At 36.7% G+C, this 19,827-nt stretch overlaps 1 protein-coding gene across 1 annotated transcript in view; it reads right to left on the bottom strand.

Annotated features, from left to right (window-relative positions):
• The window catches only part of LOC6650699, a 30,332-nt gene that overhangs the window by 5,496 nt on the left and 5,009 nt on the right, over positions 1-19,827 (bottom strand). Inside the window, exon 2 of the mRNA XM_023179945.2 lies at positions 1,405-1,974. Coding sequence (XP_023035713.1) covers positions 1,405-1,958 — 554 coding nt within the window. The 5' untranslated portion in view covers positions 1,959-1,974. The remainder of the gene's footprint in view (positions 1-1,404; positions 1,975-19,827) is intronic.

The following is a 19,827-nucleotide window of genomic DNA, read 5'->3' as shown; positions in this document are numbered from 1 at the left end:
TCTTTCCTCATTTCCTGGCTGCACACAATTGTGATAATTAGTTTTGCACTTTTGCACACTGACAGTGATAGAGAAAGAGAGAAGCACAGCTAGCAGCATAGAAACAGAGAGAAACCCAAGGCAAGCGTGTGGCATACGGGCCAATGCCATAAAACCCGCAACCAGAGACCATGCTAGACCAAGTCGGGCCAGGCCAGGCCAGGCCACAGAGCTCGCTTTAGAAATCAGCGACAAACCAGAGCTGCTCATTCAACAGTGTTCACAGTCTACCCTGGGCCACGCCCACACTGAAGTGCCAATGGCCATACCCACACCCACACAGCCATCCACATCCATTTCACTCGCCATCTCTTATGGCATTTTGTGCGCTTTTGAGTTTGATGTGCAACAAAGTGTAAAATTATTTAATAGAATTTCGTGCATAATCAATTTATGTGCAGCAACCAGCCAGTCAGCTACCCAGCAGGCGGCAGGCGGAGAGCACCAAAGCAGCAGAGAAAAGAGAAGGACGAACGAGATTCAACAAATCCAGCATGGCCAAAACCTAGTCAGACAACATACGAATCCCAGCTAGTTGGAATATTATTACGAGAAAATATTATGAATAATTTGGCAGGAAGAGCATTTTACAACTCAAATTCGAATTTTAATGCATAAGTGATGCCAATCTTCAATTGCGAAATCAAAAACTGTAGCATACTTATTTGGGTAACTGAAGCCGAAACTCCATTGTTGGAGATTTCGTTCGTTATGCTTTTAAACCACTAAAAATAGTAATTTTCTGACACACTTTTATCTTTATTTTGTCTGATTGAAATCAAAAATTTGTTCGTCATGCCTATGACGTGCAATATTAAATGTCCTTAGAGTTCATGATAAATACATTGTATATGGATTGAATTTTTAAGTGTTGTAAACAATTTACACATTTTGGTTTCTCCGGCTTCAGTTCAATAAATCTTACTAATTTATAATATATAAAATTATAGGCAGTACAAAAGGTGAGGAGGTTGTCTGTATAGCTACTTCAAGAACCACCAAGTTCTATCATCCAGCAGACTTCGCTAAAGAATCCACAGTTGTCATAGTCATACCATATCTTCAACGCTAAAAGCAGTTGGGAATTCAAACTACATGAAGCGAGTTTTTCTTTTATTCAATTTTCAATAGAATCGGAAATTACTCTGAACTAAAAAGTATTCGAGAATATCTTTTTTTATTTGATATAGAGCAAATTGGAAATTGCCTTCAAGCTAAAGAGTTTTATGAAATAGAAGTTTAAGTGAAATAAATAATAATAAACGATTACATAGATTTGTTGTAAGAGTTTCAGTGCTTTTGTCTCTACTATCAATAGAGCTCGGTGGTTGTTTAATCAACTAAATAATCATTTAATTTACTTACTTGCAGTAATATAGTCGACCCTCCTTGCCAGCATGCGCTGTCCAGCCAGCCTTGAGTTTCTCTTGTATTATGGCCAAATGTCGATCAATTTCGCCCCAATTTCCGGGCATGCCATGCTGAGGATGACTGTGACCCAAAAGTGGCCCATATATACCCGTGTTGACAGTTGCCTCCGATGTGGTTGTTGCTACTGCTATTGATGTTGGCGTTGCTGTTGCTGTTGTCGTTACCGTTGCCGTTGCTGTTGTCGCCTTTGTTCCGGAGTCCAACTGACATCCGGTAACTTCTTGGCTTACAGCAACGGCTGAAACGGCGCCAGACGCAAAGGAGGATTGTGTGGGCGTGGATTGTGGGGCATGATGGGTAATGGAGCCATTAGATTTGGGCAGCGTTGTCAATTGTGGTGATGATGTTCTTGTCAGTAGCAAAGGCTTGGACACTATGCCTCCTCCGCCCACTGCTCCTCCTCCTGCTCCTGTTCCTGTTGTTGTATTGTTGGTGGCATTTTGTAGCGGATATACATCACTATTCGATCGCCCCGAAGGCAGTAACATTGTCGAAACACATTCGCTGCAAAAGACAAAAGATAAATAGAGAGAGAGAGAGAGAGTGAGTGAGTGAAAGAGAAGCTCATGTTAAGTCAATTCAGTTGGCAAACCATTTTCACACATTGTACTACTATAACATAAAAGCTACAAAACATCATTCCACCAGTCAGTTGGCCGCCTCGACCCACTTTTTTGCACAAGGAACGAGAGAGAAGCGGAGAGAGGTTTGAAAAAGCATAAAACAGGCTCGTCTGGATATGCGATACGGGACAAGCCCATAAGTCAGGTTGCTGCATTGGCATTGCCATTGCCGTTTGCCTTTTTTTGGGCGACCACAGAGGATGGGGCATTGCAGTATGGATCGGGCGGAAAACTGGTCTTCTTGTCGAACTCCAGACACAATTACCATCATCGTCATCACGATCCACATGATGATCAAGCAGCTTTTGTGGGATAGGTTCAGGTTCAAGTTTGTAGTGTTATGACACAATTTCTTTGTTGCATTGCAAACTGGTTTCACCTTAAGCGAAGCAAAATCTTAAATTCTCCATACCATGTGTATAAAATTGATCCTATAATTTCACTCTAAACTTTTTTTCTTTTCTTGGCATAATTTGTTCACGTTTTTGTGTACTGTTAACTAAACATTTCGTGTGATAAGGACTGTGACGAAGACAAATTGTATAGTGGGAAAATACACTGACCTACTGTAATACTAACAAGAAGTAAGTTGCAAAAAGGAAACTTAAATTATGCTTAGACTGTCCAAAAGTCAAGCATGAAATCATTAATATTCTTTCAATGTATTTTTTAAAATTTTGTTTACATATAAAACATGCAGTTCTCTTGCTTGTATCTGCAGTTTTATTTTATTTGTCTAAAAATTTAACTAATTCTTTTAAAAAATTCAATTTATAATAAAGAATGTTCGAATATAATATTTCATTTGGAATGTTATACAAAGATAACATAAAACCATAGATACAGGAGAAAGACAATCTTTTAGAATAAATGTAAATTTCCGAAAGCCATTTTGGTTGAAGGAAGTTTCTTTTCCGACACACTCCTTAGTTTTGCCCTGACTGGGGATAATAGATTCAGTTTTCTGTCCCTTGGATTCAAGCAAACCAAAGCGAAAAATCAGTATCTTCTTGGTTTGTGTGTGTCTGTGTGTGTGCGTTTGTTGGTGTTCTTGTTTGTTTACTTGCGCAATTTCATTTTAAGGGGAAGGCAATGCAATGCGAAAGGTAGACACCGACCATGGAACAGACAAGACACACTTCAATGGGAGAGTGAAGTGGCAATGGCAAGAGAGATTCACCATCAATAAACGAGATACGACAGAGCATAGCCAAACAAAGAGACATCCATTAGTCGAGGCAAAATGCTAAACCAGATGATGGTGACGATGATGATGATGATGTTGAAGAAGATGATTATGAAGAGAGAGGATGTGGATCTGAATGAGGATGATATTGAGGATGAGCTGGCACGTAAGTAACTAACGGCTTGGCAAACAACTGCCAATTGCCAACTGGCAGGCAGCGTCCAAACTGGCAACGATGTGGTCAAATTCCTACAACCACTTCAACTTCTTTTTCATTTCTTTCTATTTTTTTTTTTGTCTTTCTTGCGGTGTAAAAAGTTTTATAAACAACTTCACACACATGTAAGCACACTCACACACTAAGAAACTAGAACACGAGAACAATGTTTTGAATTACATTTTTCTTCTTTTTTTTTGTTTGCTCTGAAAGTGCTGGACCAAAAATGACTAGAGTAAAGAATGTGCACAATACTTGGCAATATTTCTCTAACATCTTCTTTTCTTTATTTTCGTTATTTCAATTCAAGTATTTTGATAATGTAATGGAACGATAAAAAAATTCATGAAACATATTCCAAAATCTTCTTGGTGAAAGATTGTCAGCAGAAAAAAATGAGAGAGCTCCTTTAAGGACAGAACACTTATTATAACCTCTACAAAAGTAAAGTTATTGACATAGATTACAACTATTTACATTTCATTAAATTGTTACTAAAAAACTAAATACAAAAATATATTGTAATTTTTCAAAATAAGAATTATTATATTGAAAAGTGTAACCGATATGAAAGGCTAGAACCATAAGTGGATAGTGAATGGGTGAGGGGTTAGCAGAAAATGGAATACTAATGGAAACGGGAGCGACACTTCCAGTGCGAATGATTTGTGTCAACAGAAAAAGGCAGCTGCAACAAAAAAGCAGAATAAAAAAAACAAATAATAAAAATGTTGAAGAACTTGGCTCGTTGACAGAGATCAACTTTAGAGAGATTCACATAGAGACACAGTTTGCTGGGGGAGAACCATGGACAATTGTAAAATGTCAGTGCGGAAATTGTGTGAGCAATGAATAGAACTATGAAAGACAGCCATCAAAGAGAGATAGATAGAGAGAGGTCTGAGTTTCAGTCTCTGTCTGATGATGGGGCGATAAAAAGACGTGCAATGAGAATGAAACTGTTGACCAAACTGTAAAGTAAAATGAAATCAAATAAAGCCAGGCTTAAGATGAAAAGCACAAATTGTCCCAGATCCGTTTAAATGAAAGGTACAACAACAGAAGCAGCAGCAGCAGCAGCAACAGCAACAAATAAGTGGGGAAGATATCATTTTGCCAGACAAGAAATTAAACACAATTTGCGGTTTCTGTTTTTGTTATTTGTATTAAAGACTCAACAATTTGTAAAGATTTGCTGCCACTGTTAATGTTGATGTTGCTGCTGCTACTACCTTATGTTGCTGCTGAGCTGTTGCTGTTGTTGTTGGTGCTGCTGCTAAAGACATTTCCCTCCCATTTTTATTTCTCGCTACTTTTGCTTTTACCAATTTTGTTTCGTTTCGTTTCGTATTGTTAATTGAAAAGAAATTACGTTGGCACAATGAAAATGAAATAAAATTGCTTGACGTTATTTATTTTTGTTGCCGTTGCCGTTCTCGTTGTCGTCGCTCATTTCAATTATATATTTTACACAAAGTAAAAGTGGAAAATGTTTCTGCTGCTCTGTGCATATTTATTTATTTGTTTTTACTTTTGTCTGTGTTTTCTGCAATCCTACCTCACAGAAAACTCACTCAAAAGAAAGTCAAACATGTTCAAAGTGTTCCACAGAAATTCAGTTCGCCCAATGGCTCCATCATAACCATGCGCATGCAATGGCATTTAGTCAGATCGTTATAATATATATATATATATATATATATATAGTTATAATAATATTCCAGCTTATTGCCGTTCCATATTGACCGCTTCATACCCAAAACCCATATCGCTTTAATATGTATGTATATATCTACGTACATATATTGCTGGCTTTAGCTTGACTTGCGGTTGAACGTGATTTTTAAAATGTCACGCACACAACAATTTATACGGGTGCTTGGAGGAGGGTAAAGCTCTTTGAAAGGGAGGGGGGAAAGCGAATGGGGCTAAAGTGGTTGGGTGCTTGGGGAGAAAACTTAATGAAATGTTTCTGCCGCTGCTGGTGATAACAAATCATTCATAAAACTTGCATTCATTCGATAACAAGAAAAAGATTTCTTTTATTAAATTGGAGTACTTGAAAAGTATTTATTACATCTTGACATTGATTTTAATGCTGATTGAATGAATAATTTAAAAGTTTTCAATTAAAATTTTATTCATGCAATCAGCAATTAAAAAAGACACTACAAATATTCTTTATCTCCACTTTTAACAACATTTAAGTTCAAGTTATTAAAACAAAGGAAACGAAACATAATATTTTTGCTCTTTGTTAGTTTATTTTTTGAATAATTTCAACCCTTTATTTTAGCTTTTCAGTATTGCAAAAAGATTTATCTTCTTTTTCCATCTAAAGAAGATAATTCTTTGAACTTGAAACTGAATCGATTTTTATGCAGAGGAATTTAATGTAAAAATTCAGCAATCTATCAAATGCTGCAAAATGTCTAAATAAATGAAAATAAATTTATCAAACCATCGAAACATCAAACAAATGGATTCCGATAAAGAATCTAAATATGCACAGCAATCCAAATGGGGAAACAATTTTGATATTCTTTGCTTTTATCACTAACCATAGAACACATAGATGGGACAAACTCATGATTTTTTGATTGCAAACGCTAGCCTAGTCATGGAACCCCAGAGAACTTCGGGAAAACCCGAACGCTCTCACTCTCAATGAGAGCGTAAAATGGGGAGAGGGCAAAGCAGCTACGAAAAAATTTCAGTCTAGCACAGACTACCGAACGACGAAGGCAGGCCTACGTCGCTTGTGATTTCGTTCTGTCTATGTATGTGTACACTCGTCGGTACATGCTCAGGCTTCGTAGTGTGTGTGTGACGTGAAGTTGTACAACATCGCATTTCAATAGCTCGCTCGACCAAAATTTTTCATTTTCGACAAAACAGCGACAATGCGAATAGGATATGCCCCTGTCGAACGAATATCAAGAAATATTGGCATCAGCTACGTATGTATCCCGTTGGCTGTGCCGATAGAGTGTTTGCTTGGCAATAGGAATGTCGCTGGTTCGAATCCCAACTCGATTATCGTTAACGAAGTTTTTTTTTGTCTATTTTTTTATTTATATAAAAATAAAAAAATAAAAATAAACAAAAGGAAAAAAAAACAAAATGAAAATAAATAAAAAAAAAAATCAAAAAGGAACAAAATAAAAAATAAAACAAAAAAAAAACGACATTATTTTTTATTTTGTTCCTTTTTGATTTTTTTTTTTATTTATTTTCATTTTGTTTTTTTTTCCTTTTGTTTATTTTTATTTTTTTATTTTTATATAAATAAAAAAAATAGACAAAAAAAAACTTCGTTAACGATAATCGAGTTGGGATTCGAACCAGCGACATTCCTATTGCCAAGCAAACACTCTATCGGCACAGCCAACGGGATACATACGTAGCTGATGCCAATATTTCTTGATATTCGTTCGACAGGGGCATATCCTATTCGCATTGTCGCTGTTTTGTCGAAAATGAAAAATTTTGGTCGAGCGAGCTATTGAAATGCGATGTTGTACAACTTCACGTCACACACACACTACGAAGCCTGAGCATGTACCGACGAGTGTACACATACATAGACAGAACGAAATCACAAGCGACGTAGGCCTGCCTTCGTCGTTCGGTAGTCTGTGCTAGACTGAAATTTTTTCGTAGCTGCTTTGCCCTCTCCCCATTTTACGCTCTCATTGAGAGTGAGAGCGTTCGGGTTTTCCCGAAGTTCTCTGGGGTTCCATGACTAGGCTAGCGTTTGCAATCAAAAAATCATGAGTTTGTCCCATCTATGTATTCTATGGTTAGTGCTTTTATCTTAGTTAGTTAACTTACTTTAATGAATCATAGAGCAGTTTTTTTTGTGTGTGAAACTTTAATCACATTTGCTATATCATTAACGTGCAATGGCAATATGTTGAGCATTGTAACACATTCTCTTTGATTCATCGCAATCTTCCTCTCATTAGCAGACTCATTTGGCACGCCCAAAAGCCGGCAATACTACAACAATAGATTACAACTTGCTTTTTATTTTGGGGCGAAACTTTTAATTGATATACGAGAACCGGCTGTACACACACAACACACACAGCACACTCGACACCTAAACCAAAACGTAACAAAACAGACGAAAAGAAGAGAAAAAAACTTGGATTATACCAACCTAATAATGAGTTTTTAACAAGTTTACAAACCAGGCAAGCGAAAAGTGAAGGAGTGACTGAGAATGAGTAAGACAGCAGCAATTTATTTTCAGCTCAATGACAGCCTGACTGACTGAATGAATGACAGTCAGACAAATAGGCGAACCAACCGATGTTTGTGTTATTTGTATTGACAAAACTTTTTAATAAACATAACAAAACAAAAAAGAAAAAAAAAGTCTCATGCAACAGTCAAAGAGAGTCAACGACGACAAAGAGGCGATGACGACGCACCTGACTGACATGACGTGACTGAGAGAGAGAGAGAGACAACTGACATTTCTGCCTCAATGAAATGCAATTTTCACGTACTCGAGTCACATTTCATGACCCAATCATGGTGGGCTTGTTGTGGGTGGGTGGGGGCTTGTTGTGCAAAAGATGGTTCTCTTTTGGTTAACCTGATTGATTTCAACGTATTCATCAGTCTGTTCGTTGGTTAGTTGGTTGGTAGGGAGGAAGGGGGAAGACCCAAAAAACATCTCTTGGTATGCGACTGTCGTTACCAGCTTTCTCAGCTGCACGTGTCCATATCAATGTGCCAGTCGTCGTATTTCTAATATCGTCAGTCACGACGATAGCAGAGTGAGCTCCGTTTTTGTATAGCTGTTGTTGTTGGTAGTTGTGGGAGTGTTAATAAGACTTGCGGCTTCTGCGGCCAGGCCAAGGCAATCGGTTAACACACCAGCCAGCCAACCAGCCAACGAACCAGCCAGTTGCTGCGGCATGATAAGTAGAAGAGCTATAAGTTTGTGATTCGGGAAGGAGGATTCTTAAAGTGGCCCTAAAAGCTGACTGGATGACGTCTTGATTAAGGAGTCTGTAAATAGCAGCAGCTGGTCATGGTCATAACCTAGTGAATTCTTCTTCTTCTCGTACTGTAAATATTTGAACAAGAAATTTATTACAACTGTGATTGACAAAAATTTGGAATATATTCCGGACAGATAACCGGCATGCAACCTTGAATTAATATTTCAAGTCTTTAATTAAAAGTACTGAATTAAATAAATAATCAGGGAATTCTATTTGAAGCATTCCAATGAATTTCAATAAACCTAAGAACATACTACTTATTGTATTTTATCAACACTTAGTTTATTTATCTCCTTTGATTTACAAAAAGCAAACGGAATGAGCAGTCGAAAATTAAACATATTTGTCATATGTTTAAGAAATATATCTAAAGTCTTTAGTTATTTAACATTCAGTTAAAAAAGTAACCCTTTTAATTTAGAATTTTGCAAAATCCATTACCCTCTATGTACTTTACTTCAAAGATTTGTCTATTAATTATAAAGCATTTGGCAATTGATAAATCAAATAGTTGTATAGTTATTTACTTAAACAAAAGTTTTCGTTGCAAAATACGCTCAAATCAAAGTTAAATTGAATGCTTTATAATCAGTCTCGACCAGACATAAACAGATATCCGATCTGAACAAAGGACTAAAAAAAAGAATGTTATTTATATTCATCAAATTTGCAATGCTATTCCTCTCTTCTCTTTTGTGGGATATCTGCCTGGTGTTTATTTTGTCAAGCCGCAAAAACAAATTAAATCTAAACAACTTAAGGCGGAGATTATGCATCCAATTTCAGTGTAATCATTTGCCTAAATGGCATTCCCTTCCCCTAAAAACATTTTCATCGGGGTGGCGCTGTGATGCTTCTAGTTAAACACTTGAAAAATTTGAAAATCCGGCAGAAAAGTGGAAATCTAGAAATAAAAGACACACTTGTATCATTAACAGCTGTTCACATGACACATGACAAGAGACAGTGGACGGAAGAAGACAAGGCCAGGATGACGAGGCCAACTTGGAGATGGCAAAGAGAAAAAGAGGCGGGGGTTAGGGGCTACAGGGAGGAGATAAGTTCCTTCATCTAACAACAATATGAAGAACAATTTTACAACACGCCTCTCTATGTGTCGCTAATGACTGCGAATGAACCTCCTTGACACAATTAGAACGACAGAGCGGGAGAGAGGCAGGTAAAAGTGGTTGGGTGGGGCCCTTTGAATGGCCTTTTTTTAGGTTGCTGAGCACCTGGGGACATGTCCGACCGTACGCCTGCCAGTCTGCCTCTTTGCCTTCTCGCTTCTGCCATTGCCAGCTTAAAATAATGGTAACAAATTGCTAAATTGTTTAATGTGCGAGGCTCGTTTGGCAATTTGTCGTCCTTCATTTGTCGCGCGCACCCAACGCAATTCTGGCAGGGCTCGGAGAACACACGGAGATGTGGAAGGGCGTATAGCGACACACAATAGGATGACGGACACAATTGGCGTTTCAACTTTGGCCAAAAGCGATTTATTGATTTTCGAATTTAACGGTTTTATGCTTTATTGGCCAACCCAATTGTTAGCCATTTGTTTTTGCCCCTAAGCCTGAAAGCCACTGCTCAAACCTCCAAACCCTTAGCACCCTCACACCCTTTTTGTTTTCAGCCATTCCATCATTCTCTTAGCCAACTTACTTACTCATTGCCGTTTGCCTTTTCACTTGAAATCTAAATGTCAATTCGATTTGGTTACCGATTCTTACAAATGGCCATTGATGGTTACTCTCCCCCCTATCTCTCTCTCTCTTCTCCCAAAATCTTCCCTCAAACTACACAAATTTGTTTGGCGAATTAGTCGCTTACGCTAAAGAAAGAGGAGAAGTCAAAGGAAAGAGGGGGAGAGCGAAAGAGAGCGACAGAAAACAGCTTTCAAGGTGTGCGTGTGTAAGCCCAAGGCAAGCAATTTATTGCATACGTTAAGGGGGAATGCTTCTTTTTATTGGGCAGGAGGTGGAGGATATGGGCGCCTGGCCACGCCCATCTTAGTTCAGCCAGGCGGCACTAAGAAGCAGCAAGTGGACGGCTTAGGTTTATCAATGAAACAGCATTTGACCTTAGCCTTATCAGAAAGACCTTAAGAAAGAAGATGTCAGACTCAACTTGAGCCTCCAACCACATTAACCTCCACCTCCTTCTTGCCCTAATCTTCGTCCTTTTACTACATTCTCCATTCATCCATGTATATTCCCCATTGAATGGCATCCACACTTGTTTTCATGAGTTGAGTTGAGTTTGGCATAACTTGGAACTTCTTCTGGTCTGCTTGGGCTTTTCTTGTTGCTGCTCTGAAGTCTTAGAAAATTCCATTGCCGACAAGTTGGCAAATATTTTTACACAAAAACTTTTATCAAACATACAAATAGACGACGACTATCTAGCATAATGGACGTTGAAGGCTTTTATCTGTTCCGTAAAGGAAAAGAAAATAATTCTATTCAATCGATAATGATGCGATTCTCAGAATTTGATTATGTGAATTCTCAACAATTTCTAACAGAATTTAGAAAACAAAAGGAAAAAAAAGAAAAGTTGTGCAATAAATGGCATTCCATTTGAAATTAATTAAAGTGAATCGATTGATTCTTTTTGTTTTTTTTTTTATTCTTTCAAATTGAAGTCGAGTCAAAGTTGAAATTCTGCTTAGGTAATCAGAAGCTTCTTTGCCAGGCTAACGCCGTGGCGTCAATTCACTTGGATTGCACACACAGGTAGCCTTGAGTTCTGCTTCGATTGCCACTCGTATGCACTGACAAAGGGCTTTTTGTCTATAAATACATATCTAGTGACTACCGACTGCCTTCCTATAGACATTGGTTGGCAGACAACACCAATACGAACATAAACACCGACACAGTCACGTACAAGGACTCAGGACTTGGCTTCTGTGACAGGACACGGAAGCATGGAAACGCCCCCAAGGCGCGCATTAATTACGACTTCCGGTTCGACTCTTTTATTCAAACGGAGGGAGGCAAGGCGTCAGATAACACAAAAAAGAAGAAGAAGAAAAAAAAAGAGAAAGAAATGCCATTAAACTGATTGACTGACAGAATGAATAAATGATTGAATGAATGAATGAATGAATGAATGAAACGTAGCAGAACCATTTGAGTTTGACTTAAATGTCACGTTTTCACAATGCAAAAACAAAACAAAAAATCTAAATCTATGTACATAGCAATAAAGTGTGGAAATCTGTGGGAAAACCTCTCATCTTCCCCCAATGCACTACTTCCAACACCCATTTGTAACCTGGAATGAGTACAATCAATAAACATTTAAGAACTGAGGCGGTTTTTTTATGTTTACATCAGAAAATAAAGGGATAGAAAATGTGAATTTGTTAACAAGTGTGAAATGAAATGTTGAGAAAAAACCAAAATTGACGTAGGAAAATTGGGAAATTAGTGCAAATCCATATACTCATATGTGTATACAATGCTCAAATATTTCAAAATGCCAAAGTATGACAAGGGGGGATGGTCAGAGGGTGAGATAGAGAGGAGTAGGAGGAAAAACAAAGGGATTATTGACTTGGCGCAAGAGTTTATTTTACGCCAAATGAGCTCAACCGCAAAATATCGATTTAAATCAATGTCCGTCCATCTTCAGAACTCATTGGGTCTTTGGTCTGTGTGCTCCTCTGGCAAGTGGATTTGTCTATACATGTTTAATGGTCTGCTGGTTGGATCTCTGGTCTGAGTTCTTTTTTTTTCTGTTTTTGGGGTCGAACTGATGGGGGGCAGGTCGCGTTGCCTCCATGAATGGGAAAGCGTGCACATGCCCAACGCCAGAACGTTTGATCTGAGGCACAGAGATGGCAATAGATGGCGGTGGGGAGGGGGAGGGGTAGGAGGAGGAGGAGAACCAGTGGCAATGATATGGGGGATATGGGGACACGAACTGAGAGGGATACCCGTTGACGTTGACGTTGCCATGGACGTTGTTGGTGTTTCTGTTGCTGCCTCGTCTTTTATTTTTAGCCATATCGACGTCTCAGCTATAAATATTATTTCTATTTTATTACACATTTTGTGTGTGATTTTCAACTCGTTTTTGTATGTTTTTTTTTCTGTGTTTCAACCAAAATGTTAAACTTTTTCAATAAATTTCATGTTGGGTGTTTGCATCTAAACATCTGGGCACATCACGTGCCAATCCTTGTATGGAGCCCTTTCATTATTCTTGCTCTTTCTCCCAATCTTCTTTATGCTTGTTCTCCAAAACAATTTCATATATGTTGGTAGGTATATAAAAATTATATTATTATTGTTGTATAACAACAACAACAACAAGAAAGCAGCAAATTGAAAGATCGTAAAAATGCATAAATATTGTAGAGCTCAAACATGTTTATGGCTATCGTAAAGAAAGTCAGATGAAATCAAGGAAATGGATTGCCAGAATTCTTAACCAGAAATAATAAATATCATCAAAACAGAAAGCCAAGACAAAGACAAAATATACCAATACTCTTGAGATAAGGATCAATGAAATTTATGTTATTTCAATAAAAATAAATATGGAAGATATTTGATTCCAGCAAAAAAAAAATAGGAAAAAGGAATGTTTTTCTATTTGCAATTAAGAAAAGATAAAGAAAAAATCTTAACATCAAATGCATACCTTTAATTGCTAGAGTGTTTAGCCATTTGTTTATTTTCTTAATGAATTATGTTACTAAAATTTGAAAATATTGACTATAATGCTTTGTTTATTTGTTTATTATTATTAGTTATTCCTAAATAAGAATTCAAATAAGAATCTAATAAAGCCTGCACGTAAAACTACTTCAACGTCTCACTAAATACATTATTTAAATTAAGCAATTCTGTTATAAAAAAATAAATTTTTATGCTTTAATTTCGTTGTATTTTTCCCCCTTCCGTCCATTTACTGGCAGCCACAAATTGCAGCCCATTATATATTATGCTCTTCATTCGGTCTATCATCTGGGTGCACAACAATCGAATTGCCATTATAATTCCGGGGCATTGGGGCATTCTCGGCCATCCCGTAAATGACCTGACCAACACACACACACACACACACACACACACACAATAGATTGTATTTTTTATTACGCGCCTGGACAAATATTGATAAGAAGCAGAACCAAAACAAAATCATTGTAAAAGCCATTCCCAGCACCAAAATAACAAACAATAAAAATTCAGAGACAAAAGTGGTAGGCGGGGGGTGAAGGGAAAAACAAAATAAAGCAAACCCGAGTCGAGCTCAAACATTGCTGGTTCTACTATTGGATTTCCACCTTAATGTGAACTTGTTTCTCGTTCTCTTGTTATTGTTGCTGTTGTTTTGTTTTTATTTATTTAACCCGCACTGAAATGGAATTTCGTTGAAATCGGCTTGATCTTGATATCTTGCTTTCGGGGCATTTTCATTTCATTTCTTTTCACAAGAGGAGAGATCTCTCTTAAATAAACGAAGACTTATGTGCTGTATAGTAAGTTGAGGCCCCCTGTCACTCATTCAGTCACTCATAACTACAACAACTTGGTCTTCGTCGGTCGTCATCGCCAGAAATGCCAACGCCTCGTCGCCTCGTTGCCTCGTTCCCTTGTTTTTGCCTTTGCCTTCGCCTTTAAATTGTGGGTCTAAGGGTCTTGGCTGTTATTGCTTGGGCAATGTTTAGAGACAAGTGATCTTTCGCCTCTAACATATAACTCATCGCCTCCTTATGGCAGTCACTCCCTCCCTTTTCCATTCATCCGACTGAAATGCGATTTCTTGTTGTTTTTGTTTAGAGCTAAAGACTTTTGTCATGATAGATCTTCTAGTCAACATGTTATATATAGTCGAATATGTGTGTACATAATACTTTGCCTAATTGATGTGTGTGTGTGTGTGTGGGTAGGGAGAATCGATTAGGAAAGAGTTCCTACTCAAAAATGTCACCACAACACTAATAATACAGATTAAGTAAACACTTGAAACATATTATTGATTTTAATATGTATAATAGGAATTTGTTTAGTTCTATGAATTAATTCCAATCTTCTGTTCACAATTATTATTCCCTATAAAAAATTCTGAAACGATTTAGTTTGCATAAAAATTTTAAAAGCTTTTCCAAGAAATTCAATTGTATTTTATTATTACAATTGTTTTAGTAAGATAATCTCTGCACAAGTGAACTAAAAAGTTGTGAATTAGCGAATCGAATAAACTCTAGGAAATTCTGTCCATTATAAAAGTTATGATAAAATGTTTTAAAACTAGTCGTGAGACAGCTGCTGTTCATATAAGCAATATTTCTACAATATTTTACCCGTGAAATTTTCCAGCATACTTGAAAATGATCATCAATTCCAATGTCAGTTGCCTCTTCAACTAAAAGCTCGTTTATGCCTCAACAAGATGTAATCGATATACATATACTTTACGGTCCTTAGAGCGCCTGCCAATCGAATACTCAAGAGTCCACTCACCCTTGGCCTCGAAAAAGATACCAAAAAATGACAACAACAAAAATGTTATTGCCGCAATGCCATAAATGTTGGCCAACTTTTCTCTGGTGGTGTGGAGAGGTCAACATTATATGTATTGTTTGGCTTGGCTTAAAGATTGCCCCAACCTCCCCGACTTTTGGACATAAATATAAATGAACTAATTTAGTTTGTCGCTCTAGCTCTATCTCACTCTCACTCACTCTCCCTCTCCATCTCTCTCGCTTATTCATTGTGTCTGTGGCATTTTGGCGGTTTTATGGACCGCAAAGCCTGGGAATTTCTCACAGTGTAGTGAAGAAGCAGAAGTGTGTAGCGTAATAAATTAATTTTATTAAATCAAAAACAGAATTCAGTTCAGCAATAATTCTTTGGCGCATTTGTAAATTGGTCAAAAGTAGTTCCTCTTTTTTGGCTGACGTCGTGGTGTTTTTATGTTGGCCTCTTGCTACTAGCCACTTATTGCCTTTTGGCGCTGGCGTCACGGTGGGCGTCTTAAAATTGTCTTGACGACCACGCTGCCAGACAGCAGAAGCAGCAGCAGCCATTACCACCACCACCGACGCCGACGTTGACGTTGACGTCGCCGCATCGAGCAGCCAAAAAACTTAGTTTTTAAACCGAATAAGAAATAATTATGTATGTGGGATACATGGCCAGAGTGAGCACAACTAAATTAAGCATATTTTAGCTATTTTTATTTAGAAAAAAAAAATGGAGAAAAAAAATGAAGACAAAAAATAAACCAACACAATCATTTTGTTGTTGTTGCTGCTTCTTGCCATTTGTTAATGGCTTTGAAAGATGGAAAACTCTTTCGCAAGACGCCAACAACGACAGCGAGAACAACAACAACAACAACAATAAGAGCTTCCACCTGCATATAGAGAGACAATCCAAAAAAAAAAGAATTGAAAAAGACGAGGCGTCTTCTCATCATCCGCATCCACATAATTATTATACCCCATTCCCTTTACGATAATAAGGGTATATGTACATATGTATTCAAGACTGCCAACATTTCTGACGTCTTAATAGACAAAGACGTCTTAAGTCCTAAGACGGAAAGACTAAAAAATTATTCATTTTAAAGGATCAGACATCCTTGGGAAATAAATTGCAAAATATTGCAATGAAACTGAAAACAAATTGATCATTTTTTAAAAGTCGAGGAAATATTAAATTACTCTCGTTTAATCCAAATCAAACAGAGTAAAAACATTGATCATAACATTTAAAGATTCTAAAGGAAATGGTTTAGTCAAAAGTCCTTAAATTATTCAGCAAATTCTAGTCAGTTTAGTGTAACAACTTGAAGAATACTGGGTATTTAGTAGTCGGATGTTTGTCTTAGTCTAAGCATCATCGTCATCTGCAATGTCTTGTGTTTTTGTTTTTTCTTCCTACCAACTATTTTTTGTAATTTATTTTTAAAAAATCCCCCCACACAAAACTAAAATGACACCGGAAGTTGTGGCTGCCTCATCTGCTTTTTCTTTTCTCCGTTTCTCTCCCTTCATCTCTCAGTGTCTCATTTGGTCTCTCTTTTTTTGCTTTTTTGCTGTTGGAAACCCCACAAATGCTGTGTGTGGAGACAAATTACTTGATTTGCATACCATACACCCAAAGAATTCTCTCACTCTCTAAGAAAAACCTCTCAACATTGTCATTTTTGTGTTTCCTCCCCACATCTTCTTGAGCTTTTCGTTTTCGTCGTTTTTTTTTTTGTATGGAAATGTATCACCAAATGTCTGTGCATATTGTGTGTGTTTCTTTTTTTTTATTGTGTATATATATATTTTTTTTTTATTTTTTTTTCTTATTGTGTCTTTGGGGCGCGCGCAAATTTGACGCGCAACCAAGCGCAACAACACCCCGCATCGCCCTGTGCCTCCAGTTGACCCATTCTTCCCACTCTCGGTTAGTTGGACAAGCCGGCTTAGCCCCCAAAGACGGTTTCATTCATTCATTAATGCTTTAAGTCTCTGGCGGACTCCGACGACTTGATCCAGCGCCAGTTGTAATGCAATAATTTTATTTTTATTACATGATTCTCTTTTATACCTAATATTATATGTATATAAGTTCATATAATGCAAGCTGAGATTGTAATCTACCATAGGATACAACAACTAAGCCAGAGTCTATTGTTGGCTTCTAAATTACAGTGATCCAATCAACAATTGAATTGTGAGCGAAAGCTGCTGAAAGATTTATCCTATTTATAATGTATTTATGGGAGATCAACAGATGGTTTAAAAATACATAATGAATGTTCAAGATTTGTTTCTATATTTTTATGACTTATCAAGAGAATAGACAACAAAAAATTGATGGGGTCCGAAATGATATACGAGGCAAAAGAATTTTTATTGTATTTATTGAAAGATGAATGTGACTTAGGACAGTTTTGAACCCAATTGTATTTATAGTTTTTCCATTCATAGGCTTAGGTAGTAGTTCATGTTAAATCCCATTATAATTTTTCTTCAAACAATTTATTTGTAAAACAAAAACAGTTTAGCCAGGAAGAAATCTTAAAAACTCTCAAAATAATACAATCAACTGATATAAGTTTTCGTTGATATACACATAGTTTAAACACTGTTTGTTTGATTCTATTATAAATACATTTAGTTTCTGTCTTTTAAAATGGAATTGAAGTTAAAAATGTTTGATTAATATTAAAAACTTTAAAGAATAAAAAAAATGGAAATAATCTTCCATTTATCAAACACTTTTTTAAAATTAAGATGGGAAACCATTCCAATTCTAGCTTTGATTGATTTTTCTAATTCATCAACTATCGGATGATAATGATCCCTGATCAGCAATCCTCGGTAGATAAGGTTCCGGGTTTATTGGTGTAGCTATCGTCTCAGCCGTTGGCCATAGTTGTTAATGTTTGTTAAAAAACAATAATAAAAGGTTGCTGATCATTGAAATTATATGAAACATTTTGCCTTCCAATTTAAAGAAAAATTGGGATTCGAATTGCGAGTTATAATTACATATATAGGTGATAATTTTTTGTTGTGCAACTAATCTTTAAAGAGACGGCGCCAAATGTGTAACATCTGATTTTCCAAGACGAATATTACAATCACAAATAAATAAATATTAGGTTCATTTAAAAATAGCCTAGCCCTAATAAGCAATGAGACAAGCGAATCGAAGTTCAATCAGCTTATCAGACTGTCTATAATAGGTACATAGTATCATCATTATGTCTACCTGCACCTGTTATCTCATTTCACCTCAGAGTGCAGCTCGGGAAAAAATGTCATCTGCAATGCAACAATAATAATATGACAACAACAACAAGAACAACGACAACAATGACAATGACAACAAAGAAAAGACAAATGGAAAACCAATTTACTTGAAAAGAGGCTCAAAAGAGGCCTCAACGAGTTGTAGTGATACGTAATATACACACACATGCATACGTATCACCTACGATGAGAAGCAGTCGACAATAAAAAAAAATGTAGGGAATTAAGTCAGTCAGTCACTCAGTCAGACACTCGGAGGCAGTCAGTCGGTGTAACAGTAACTGAAGTTAACTGAATTTGTTGTTGTCTGCATTTTCATTTTCTTTCATGTTGTTGCACAATCCGATGAAAGTCTTACTCAATCGAAAACTGCAGTTGCTACTGCCGAGAGAAAGAGAGATAAAAACGGGAGGGAAAGTGCGATAGAGATAGGGAGACAATGACTCTGGTTGGACAAAAAGTACAATTTCAGTTTGAATGCAACGCGACTAATTAGTTTTGAGTCTGTTGCAGCCTGCTGACTGCTGCTGCCTCTGCCTCTGCCTCTGCGGCGGCTGTAATCTTGCAGCAGACAGCGACAATTTTCCCACTGAATTTTCACTGTGTTTTTTGTGTTTCCATTTCGTGTGTTTTCTTTTGGTGTCTGCTAAATCAAAAGCAACAAGAAAAACAAGAAAAAAAGTGAAACACAAAGAAGAATTCACGAGCTACGAAAAACTTTTCTTTTTTGCCTTGAAGTGGGGGAAGGCTGGGGGGCAGGTTGGGACTGCTCAGTTTTCGTTTCTCGTTTTGTTTCTATTCTGTTTGTATATGTGTCCCAATGGCATCGTTTTAGTACTCCCCATACATATATATACATATATACATATCTACATCTAAATCTAAATATTTAAAAGTTCATAATGAGATATGTTGAGTGTTCATTAAATTGGAATATTTAAATATTGTTAAATGGCAGGCAAACGTAGAGGCAGAGACAGATAGACATAAACCAGTTGCCGCAATTCTCAAACAATGGAAATGTCGGCAATATCTCAATTAATTTGGGTTTTTGTGCCCAAACCGAAAAGTAAATAAGATAAAATCGGTATAGATATAGGTATCTGCAATACATATGTATGTAGATACATATATTTGTTTGCAAAGTCTTGAAGAAATTAATTAAATTGATTTTAATTAACATTTTCACAGGTAATCACCCTTTAGGTATTTAGAATTGTCACAGGAAACTTTGCAAAGTGTTTTAGCCTTGAGGATTTTTTAAATAACACAAAGCCTAAATATTTAAGATGGCAATTGATAAGGCCAAGGTTGTAAAGGATTACGTCTTAAAGGATCAACAGCAGAATTCTAAATAAATACTTTTCAAAGAAAACTTTTATGTTTTTTCCTAAAGTCTCTGTTATTTCTTGGGATTCTTATTTTCTGACACTTTTTGTAAGTCTCTTGTAAGCAACAAAGACAACAAATTTTGCATATATATTTATTTAATGTCTTAAAAAGTTCAAATATTAAGCACATAGTCGGTTAAAGTA

Source organism: Drosophila willistoni, chromosome 3R (assembly GCF_018902025.1).
Source record: "Drosophila willistoni isolate 14030-0811.24 chromosome 3R, UCI_dwil_1.1, whole genome shotgun sequence".
NCBI classification, from domain to species: domain Eukaryota; kingdom Metazoa; phylum Arthropoda; class Insecta; order Diptera; family Drosophilidae; genus Drosophila; species Drosophila willistoni.
The sequence above is the reverse complement of the archived record's forward strand: the minus strand, read 5'-3'. Positions and strand labels throughout refer to the sequence as shown.